Raw genomic sequence first — 10,352 nt, 5'->3', positions numbered from 1 at the left:
TAAAAAAATAATCTCACATCTCGACATCTCAGTACTCTCATTAGTGTTAAGACACTATCTCACAACATAAGGAAAAGTACGGGGTGTTACAACTATTTAAGGTTTGGATCAAAATAAATTCGTTCAGAGCTCGATTCGTTAATAAACGGGCCATGCTCAAGTCTGAGGCTCTTGCAAACTTGTTTGGATTTATTTGTTTATGAACATGTTCGTGAACCTTCAATTTAGCTAGAGCATATAAATGAGTTGAACTCGAACTTGAGTAATAGATTGATCAAGCCTTACATGAGCGTTTAACGAACTCGAGCTCGAGGTCGAATACAACATTATCAAGTATCACACGAGCTGAGCTTGGTAATTGGATGGCGAGTCGAATCCGATCAATAAGGATAGAAGTTCGAGCTAAGCTTGAACATCCAAATACTTAAATGAGCCAGCTAATATTCGGTTAAGCTCGGCTCGTTTACAATCTATCCTCTATTGTTCATTTCTATGATATATCTCTTATTATATTTGTGGATGAACGTGTGTGTTTAGTATTATGATATGCCAATTATGCACAAATGCAGTAGAACAAATTGGTAATGGATCGGAAGATCTGAATCGCTACAAATTGACACAAATATTGAAAACTTCTAAAACGAGAAAAAACGCATAAATATTGAATCCTTCACTCTTCAACAAATAAAGAGTAACCAGCTTACAAAGTAGCATGGGCCTTGTTTTAGAAAGTAAAATCTTATTAACATGCCAATAATGTGAACAAGTGATTTAATACGTGACCTGATTACTATGCATGCAATTTATCTCACCCGCGGCCAAATTCTATTTCCTTATTTAAATCCCAAAATCCTTTTCATCCATTTAAGATCTAAACTTGCAAACATAACTAATAATTTGTATGGTGACAACGAAATACAGTTCAATTGGTAAGACTTGTTCGAATCATTAATTATTATCGATCCTCATTAGATGTGAGTCTAACCAATTAACTTGGTAAAACCAAAAGTGATCCCCATCGCCAGCCAGCCTCCAAGCAGCACCCTCAGCGACGACCTCACCGGCGGCGCCCTTCCGAGGGCCGCCCCCGCCCAACCAAACCCTAGAAGCGCCACGCTCACGGCGGCCACCACCGCCCCCAGCCTCACGTTGTAGTTCCCCACAAATGCGGCGGCCAGCAGAGGCACCGCCGCCCCGACCGCGAAAGCAGCGGCGGAGGCGGCGGCCGCCTGCAGGGGGCTGGGCAGGTTCCTCTTGATGGATGCACGAGCCTTTTGCTCTCTCTTGATCTGAGCCACTTCTATGTCAAACTGCGAGTAGACGGAGACGAATTCTCCGATGGCCATGCTGCAAGCCCCCGCCACCAAGCCGGCGATTCCGGTGAGGATCATCGTCTTGGCGTCGTGCCGGACAGCGCCGATTCCCATCATCAGCGACGCCGTGGATAGGAGGCCGTCGTTTGCGCCCAAAACCGCGGCCCTCAGCCATTGTGCTCTCTTTGAGTAATCGTGGACTGCTTCTACTTCTACATCTACAGCTTCTTCGTTTTGCCCTAATTCGATGTCGGCATCGTTGCTAGGCAAGATCCTTTTGTTGTCAATAATTTGTGGTTTCTCCATCTCGGAAAATTTCAAATTTGATTTGGGGGAGTGGATATAAAGTAGGAGTGTATATGGAGTTGCTGTTATTTATATAGAAATGATTTTGTAATTGGATGGAGAAGTGTGGAGGACACACGCTAAGCTTTATGCTATTGTGGGAATGGGACATATTCGAGTCTTGTAATTTTCACTCATTTATTAATAAGTGTATCAACAATTCCGTTCATATGCAAATGATATGTAAATGTGAAAAATGTTATTTTGCATGCCTTTCTGAGCACCGTTAATGTTTAGGGTATATTAACATTCTTTTATATATATAGGATCAATGGCTAAAATAAAAATATATTTTAAAATATAAAATATGAACCATTTTCAATCCTTAGATCATTAAGATCGACGATTAATTCATTACTTTGTTGGATGATTTCATGAACTTGAGTTCGAATCTCATAGGTAACAAAAATTTTAGTTTTCGCAATTTAGACATTTACACAATAAATTCATATGTGTCATACATCAAATTCATATGTTTACATAGGATTTCTCTAAGATTAAATCTCAACCGTTAGATTATAGTTATAAGGGATGTCAATCGGGCCAACCCACCAGGTTTCGTATGTACTAGCCTTATCGGTTTGTGGGCAATTCGGATTGAAATTTTTTCGAGCTATAGATTTTCAATCCTACCTAACCCTAAACATTCGGACTTCGGGCGAGCCCGTCGGATTAGTCAGGCTCAAAAAATTTTATAAAAAAATTAATTAACATATTTATTTTGATAATTTTATATTTATAACAAATAAATACACATATAAATAAATGATATTTCAACATTAATTTACATAATAACTAATATGAAACCTTTAGAGGGATAAGTATGCATACATTTTTCGTAAATGATTATCATTTTCTAATTTTTACATCTAAATGTTTATGTTAAATATTAGATTAAAAACACAAAGAAGTGAAATAATGAGGAAAACTTTTGAATATTGAATCAATATGCACTTCACAAATCTTTGGGAATAAAAATCTTGTTATACTAATTTTCAGAAACAAAATAGTGAAGTTGAAAAATCAGAATCAAGCAAATAAATTGTTTTAGGGTCAACCCTACAAGGCTCAGGTTATTTTCGAACCAATCCTATTGGGTTGCAGGTGATTCTCGGGCCAACTCCTATCGAGCTGAAATTTTATTGGGTTGAAAATTTTCAACTCTGATATTCTCGAATTGTCGGTCTATTCAAGCCAATTTACAAATTTGAATTAAATTAATATCCTTAATTATAAATAAATTAATGGTATAAATCTATTTTTATTTTATTTTATCCTGTAAAAGTGATGTGATAAATATATGAAATCGCTTTTTGGGCTGGTTGGGAAAAAAATTGTCTAGGAATCTATGCTTCCACGCTATGTCTACTTCATTAATAAGCTTTTTCCTATCTTTAAATACATTAAGGAAACCATGGAAAGAATAAAAGAGGAATAATGCTGTTCACACATAGGCCCTCACCCCACTTTAAATCCAACACTTTACAGTTACACTAATCAACTTTGTCTCTGTAGTTTGTGACTCCTTCTTCTATGCACCGACGGAACATTAATAAACAGGGTTGACGATCACACAATTAACTTCTTTTATTTTTCAAACTGCATCAACCTATATCTGGTCATAATATGACTTGGACCTTGGATTCATCAAGCTCTGATCCAAGAGATCTTGATTATGTTATTAAAGTTATATATTAAAACAGTAGTTAAAAAGATTTTTTTAATAGAATAAAACAGATATTTTTTTACTTATATACTTATAGTATTGTTTTGTCTTTAATTCAGAATGCTTGTAATTATGAATTATAGGCAAAATGTGATGAATCCACAACTAAAAGTATTTTAATCATGAATTATAGGTATATATTATATATAGTAAAGTCAATTCACATCTAAGAAGCTTCATGGCTCTGAAATGTAAATAAAATATGGCCAATTCATGATTAAGGAACTTCATGATTGTGAATTATTATAATAATATGGATAAAATTAAAAGATAATATGTAGTATTTGTTTTTATCTTTACAACAATAAAATGACTATTTTATTAGTTCACTCTATGTAGTATTTAAATTTTCGTTCCATATTGCTTATAATAGATATGCATTATGCATATGTTGTGATGTTTAATAAGATGAAAGGGAAATTTTATTCATAGTATTCATTTTACTCATTATTATTTTCCAATTATAATACTCCTACTAATTAGTATTATTATATTGTTCATACCCAATTAATAAATTCTAAAAAATTAACCACATTTATATGCAGTGACAAATTAAAGCCAGACTTTTGATTCAAAGGAGTTTATTTTTTTCAATAAAATTAATAATTAAACTAATAATAAATAATAATCATTAATAAAATTATAATCATGCCATTTAAATCACATATTAAGTAAAAAAAATAATGATTGTTTCGGAAATCAAAACATTTTTCTCATATTTTTTTTTATTTTTTTTTATGAAACATTTGTATAATAGCTTCATTAACAATATTTACAAGTACATCTTTTTAGATGTAATGTACTAATAAATCATTTAAAAGATTGTCTCTCATACAATTATAACAACACTCTTGATAATCTTCATTGCTGAAAAAATTGTTCAACTCTAGCACTTGCAACTAGTAAGTCAATGACAACATAATTAATAAATACACCAATAGAAAAAGGTCAAGTTTCCTTATGTAATGGGCAAAATTCATATAGCCCATTTAAATACTCCCTCCGTCCACAATTTAATGCCCTACTTGCCTTTAAAAAACTTTCCACAATTTAATGCCCTATTCTGCTTTTTGTACCCTTTTACCCTCTCTTGTTTCATTTAATTACTACCATTTGCCATATTTAATTCATCCTAATTAAGAATGTGGGTTAATTAGCCTTCCTTATTTTTAAATTAAATATGCCGACTCATTTTTTATTACTCTCCCTACTTGGTTCTAGATTATTCCTATCTAACCTAGATCTAAGGCTCTCTCTCTCTCTCTCTCCATTCGAAACACTAGATCTCTCTGAAATGTGTTATTCATCTTCCTCGATGGAATCTGAGACGATGGTCGAAGAAACTCCGTTCTCGGAGATGGATGTGTGTGAATCGGAGCTGATTCCGTCGGAGTTCGAAGCGGCGCCGTGGTTGCTGCCGGACACCGAAGCTGTGCCTCCCTCTCTTTGAATCTGAGCCGATTCCGTCGGGATCTGAAGCGGCGCCGTGGTCGCTGCGCGCCTCCCTCTCTCTGAATCTGAGCCGATTCCACCGGGATCTGAAGCGGCGCCATGGTTGCTGCCGGACACCGAAGCTGCGAGCCTCCCTCTCTCTGAATCGGAGTCGATTCCGCTGGAGTCCGAAGCGGCACAGTGGTTGCTGCCGGACACCGAAAAGGCAAAGCGCATCTCCGACCTTAGAGAATCATTCAGACGCGAAAGGGAGGAAGCCAAGAGAACCTCCGACCTCAGAGAGTCTTTCAGACACGAAAGGGAGGAGGCTAAGCGTAACAAGTGATTTCGTTTTATGATGGATTCATTTGTGTATGTTCGTTCTGTGTGGTGGGGAATGGCTAGTGATGCCTATCTATGTGTATGTTCGTTCTCTGTGTGGTGGGGGATGGCTGGTGATGCCTTAGTTGCGTATGATCTCTGTATGCTGCTCTATGATGCGTGTTTTGGCCAATTTTGAGGGTTTGTGTATGCCCTATGATGATTTGAAGCGTCTGAGGGTACCAATTGTGTAGTGTATGCTGCCAATTGATGTATATTTTGGCCAATTTTGAGGGTTTGTGTATGCCCTATGATGACTTGTGTAGTCTGAGGGTACCAATTGTGTTTGTGCATGCTGCCAATTGTGTTTGTATATGCTTGTGTATGCTGCCAATTGTGTAGTGAATGCTGCCAATTGTGTAGTGAAATGATGGCAATAAACAAAAGATATAAACGCTGACCTACAAAAAAATAAATTTACACCTCAAACACATCAAAATGATTGTTCATGGTATTTGTAGCTATAAACCCTGACCTACATCTATTCTATTCTACTCCTTAATCCCTACTTACTGCATCCCTTCTATGACATCTCCAAGGTTGTGAATTTCACATTCCAACTGTAGGAACTCTAGGCTTTCCTTCACCAGCCCTTCTTCAACCTGAATACAATCTAGTAGCATGCCTTGTCTTGTGAGTCTGTCTTTGTTCATGTGGAGAATTTTGTAGTTATTCCCACCCTTTGCCTTGATTATTTCGTGGTAACAGCTTTGCAAAGTCAGAAATACATTGTTTAGCTTCTCAGGTGGATATTCATCATAGGCATCTTTCACATTCTTTAGCAACTCCTCCACATCCCTTGCTGGTTTTTGATCTTTCAATGTCTGTATAGCCCTTAAAAAATCAAGATCATTCACATTCGTATCCGGTGAATTAGCAGGCTGGCACACAAGTTGGAATTTAAATTTATCAGCGTTTGCAACCGCTAAAAAGTCTGGATCATCAGGTTTTATGTGGGGTTTGGCATTGTCCTGTTGGATTAATATGTTCTTGTTTGCTGTCTCTGGCCACTTAGCTTTAAAGTAGGGGACCATCTGCCAAAGAGCTAAATGATGAATTTGTGTCCACAGAATCTGAGCATAATGTAATTAAAAAACAATCATAAAGATTACCTTTTTAATGACGAAATCTTTTATGACTTCCTTAGTAATGGCTGCAATTGCCTTGACTTTCATGGTTCCTTTCAATCTGTTTTTTGAATTTCGTTTGGCTGGTTCTATTGTTGTGAAGGGAGCCCAACTTTCCATCAAATAAAACTGTGTCATCTATGTCAATAATAGGACGTGCTACAATACACATAAACATAATCTTGTCAATGAACCTCTTTAATTTGCATGTTCTATACGGTTCCTCTTCATCCGGCATGAGGTAATACCTATCTTTGGTTTTAGTAAGGTAAAACCATTTTTCATCAATATGAATGGTGTTGTACATGGTTTGGAAGTTTATAAAACCTCCCTCACTGACTGAACTTAGCTAATTTAGGCTCCATCTAAGTCTTGACAGCCTATTGTGTGGGGTACGAAATGGTTTGATAGCACTAGTGTGTGGTTTCAATTTTTTTTGCTTTACCCACTTGTGAATCAAAGACTTAGACACACCTAGGTTTGTAGACATGACTCTCATTGATGATCTTTGAAGCACTGACAGATTCTTCACTTTTTCAACATTAATACTCATCTTATTCTTATATGAGCAACCTTTTCTTATGGATTTTACCTGGACAGGTACACCACAAGCTCGCTGATGTGAAACTTGGCTCCAAATTCTCCACACTATCTTCAAATCTACTTTGAAGAGAAGGGTTGCCTCCTTTTTTGCACCATAGTGAAGCTTACCTCCAATGCTATCCTCAAGAAGCCATTGGGCTAATTTATTTCTTTCATTGTCTTCAATATTTTTCCTTTCAATGGCCATTTTGTATGTTTAGTTGGAGTAGTTGGTGAGAATTGAATTCTCTACAGTGATGTTGTATGTATAGTTGTGTTTGTGGTTCTTTGAAGTTTGATTTTTCCTCCAAACTTTTGGAGGGAAAAATGTTTAGTCACAGCCTTATTTCTAGCAATGAAATTTCTGTTTTGCCTCCAATTTTCTGTCACTTTTCATTATGTCGGCCTCTCTCTGTATGTGTTTGACAGATTTTAAATTGTGATTAATTGTGAAGAATTTTATAATCAAAATTAAAGAAGAAAAAAAAAACAATAATGCACATCAGAATGTATATAAAGAAAAAAAATTCGATTAATTGTGAAGAATTTTTTAATGCCTCTGAAAAAAAAATCAAGTAAACAAGATAAAAAAAAATCCATAATGCATATAAAGAATAAATTCTAAAAGAAAAAGCAATCTCCTGATCAAATTAGTAAAAGTAATCTAATCTCTTAACCACTACCCTTTTATTTCATCCACATCACATTTTTCAACTTTCTTAGTCTCCGTGCCAGGACCCAAGTAGGGCATTAAATTGTGGACGGAGGGAGTAAATATTTACAACCCAAATATTTGGCCCAAATCCAAAAATTCAATTAGTTTAAATTAATCCAGCCCATGTGCTAAATCATTATGGCCAATCAACTCAAACCCTAGAAATGGCAGTGACTTGGGGAAGAAGCTAGGAACAAGGTCAACGAGGCGATCCCATGAATATCGGAACAACTAGGGTTTACAAAGATGTACCAGCAAAACCCTAGTCGTCAGGATACCACAGTATAAAACAAACCAACTAGGTCATTCAGGGCATCCAATCATTCACGCTCTAGCACGTTCTCTCCACCCTCTCTCCTCACTTGCACTAATCTGCCTCCACGCTCTCAATCTAAGGGATCCCCGGCAACTAGGTCATCCAGGACGCCCCGGCGACCCCGACTGATTGCCGAACAACTCTCTACTCCGCCAACCAGACCGATCCGATATTTTCATTTACTCCCTCCGTCCACGAAATAAACTCCTACTTGCCCTTAAATTTCTGTCCACCAAATAAACTCCTATTCTGCTTTTTAGACATTTATACCCTTCCTTCTTTTTAAGTTTTACTACCCTTTACCATTAAATTTGTTGCTAATCTAAAATAATTAACCTATTTAACACCTTAATTAAATAATCCTACCCAACCCACTAAATAACCTCTATCGGCCCATTTGTAACCTAGGGTTTCTATCTCATTTTTTTCCCTTTTTGGGAAAACCTATCCTCTGCCGATCTTGTTCTTATCCGCCGATCTTCTTCTTCTCATCTTCTTCTTCTTCATTGAACTATGTCTGAATCACAGATATACGATAATTTTCTCTGGGCTTCACCATCATTGGAGAACGATTCGGGATCCACCGACCTCCCGTCCATGGAATCGGTGGCAAAATCCTATGCCGCCTTCCTTGGGCTTGAGGTGCCGGAAACTGAGTCCATGGTGCTGGAAACAGAGTTCTCGGTGCCGGAAACAGAGTTCTCTCAACAGCCGCGGCGAGCTACTGAATCTAGGGTTCCGCCGCCTCGATCTAAGATCCATTTGCTCCCGGCGACTAGATCTACTATCGATCGGGTCCCAGCGACGCGATCTCTTGAAGCTAGGGTTCCGGAACCCGGATCTCTGGAAGAGGCAGAGTTCTACAACTTCGCCCAATATGAGGATGAAAAATGGACGAAATGGGTGGGCATCTCTGAGGCGGTAATCCTCGATGATGGGGGCTACGGCGCTTGGCTTGCTAGCGGTGGCTGGACCGTGGATGAACCTTCGCTGCCGCCGCCGCCGCCCTTCGTGAGAAATGAGCCGGATGCCTCTGTCCGTGCTCGGAGGCTGCAAACCCTAGAAATTTATTTTCCAGGTCACCTACATCTCCTCTAATCAGGTGAAATCGTTCTTTGTGGATTTATGTATAGTATTTTACTGCTTTTGGGGGCTGGTGATGCCTTGGTGATGTTCTTGAACTAATTTCTGTTCCTATTTGTGTTGCTTTACAGCTTTAGGGGGCTGGTGATTGACTCAACCTAGAACACCTCTAGTTTGACTTGCAATAGAACAAGGACATTCTAGTGATGGTAAGTTGACCCAGTGTCATCTCTCAAGGAAAGTCTTAAAGGGCTTCTAGTAGTATCGTGGAAAAAGTAATAAAAGAAAGCAGTAAAGAGTTTGATTATTAATCTAGAACTGAAACTTAAAACTGAATTAAAACCAAATTGTAAAATTACTAGGCGAATTAAATTATTAACCCTAGGCAGAATTAAAACAACTTAAATAAAATCTAACTTAAGAAATTAAGTACTTGTAAATTAAAAATAAAACTAATCTAGGCATGAAACTAAAGTGCATAATTTAAATTGCATAATTAAAAAGAAAGCATAAACATGAACTAAAAACATAAACATGATTAAACGAAAATAAATTGAATTGAAATATGAAATACCGTAAATGTCTTGAACGTGTAATTGTGTCACGCAATCACAATCCAATAAATAACTAAAAACTTAACTTAATCTAAAACTAACTAAAAACAATGAATTTTCAATACTATGAAAAAGAACTATGAAAGCAATAAATTCTCATGAGCGGATGCCAAGAGATCTCAAAGATGGAGTCTAAAACTATAGCAAAAGATAGATGATTTTACAATAGAAATGAAACCCTATTTATAGACCTAGCTCTGATGAGAATAAGCATAGCTAGAAAGTAATCGGTGCTGGCAAGAATAAACATAGCTGGAAAGTAATGGTGCTGGCAAGAATATGCGGAGCTGGAAAGAATAAACATAGCTCTGGAAAGTGAACTCCTATGATTATGCTTGGGAAAGGTAGTCAGCGTTGGCGAAATAGGCGGAGCTGGAAAGTAGTCAGCGCTGGCATTTATGGGCTGAGTTGAAAATGGCCAGCACTGGCAGTTATGAGCTGATTTGAAAATGGCCAGCGCTGACAAGAATGGGTGGAGCTGAAAATGGTCAGCGCTGGCAAGAATGGGCGGAGCTGAAAATGGTCAGCGCTGGCAAGAATGAGTTGAGTTGAAAATGGTCAGCGCTGGCAGTTATGAGCTGAGTTGAAAATGGTCAGCGCTGGCAGTTGACTCTGGCACTAAGCTCTGCTATGTCGATGTCTGCTAAAAATACCATTTTTAGCCCAAAAATCTCCAAAATTGCATTCTTCCATCTATAAACCTAAATCTCCTGCAAAGC

At 37.5% G+C, this 10,352-nt stretch overlaps 1 protein-coding gene across 1 annotated transcript; it reads right to left on the bottom strand.

Annotated features, from left to right (window-relative positions):
• Window positions 1-655: 655 nt before the first annotated feature.
• On the bottom strand, window positions 656-1,712 carry LOC131019409 (vacuolar iron transporter homolog 3-like). Its single transcript, XM_057947953.1, has one exon. It carries the CDS (start codon window positions 1,617-1,619, stop codon window positions 981-983), a length of 639 nt encoding a protein of 212 aa, XP_057803936.1. The 5' UTR covers window positions 1,620-1,712; the 3' UTR covers window positions 656-980.
• Between the last annotated feature and the right edge of the window lie 8,640 nt (window positions 1,713-10,352).

Source organism: Salvia miltiorrhiza, chromosome 4 (assembly GCF_028751815.1).
Source record: "Salvia miltiorrhiza cultivar Shanhuang (shh) chromosome 4, IMPLAD_Smil_shh, whole genome shotgun sequence".
NCBI lineage: Eukaryota > Viridiplantae > Streptophyta > Magnoliopsida > Lamiales > Lamiaceae > Salvia > Salvia miltiorrhiza.
This window is presented reverse-complemented; position numbering and strand designations above follow the sequence as displayed.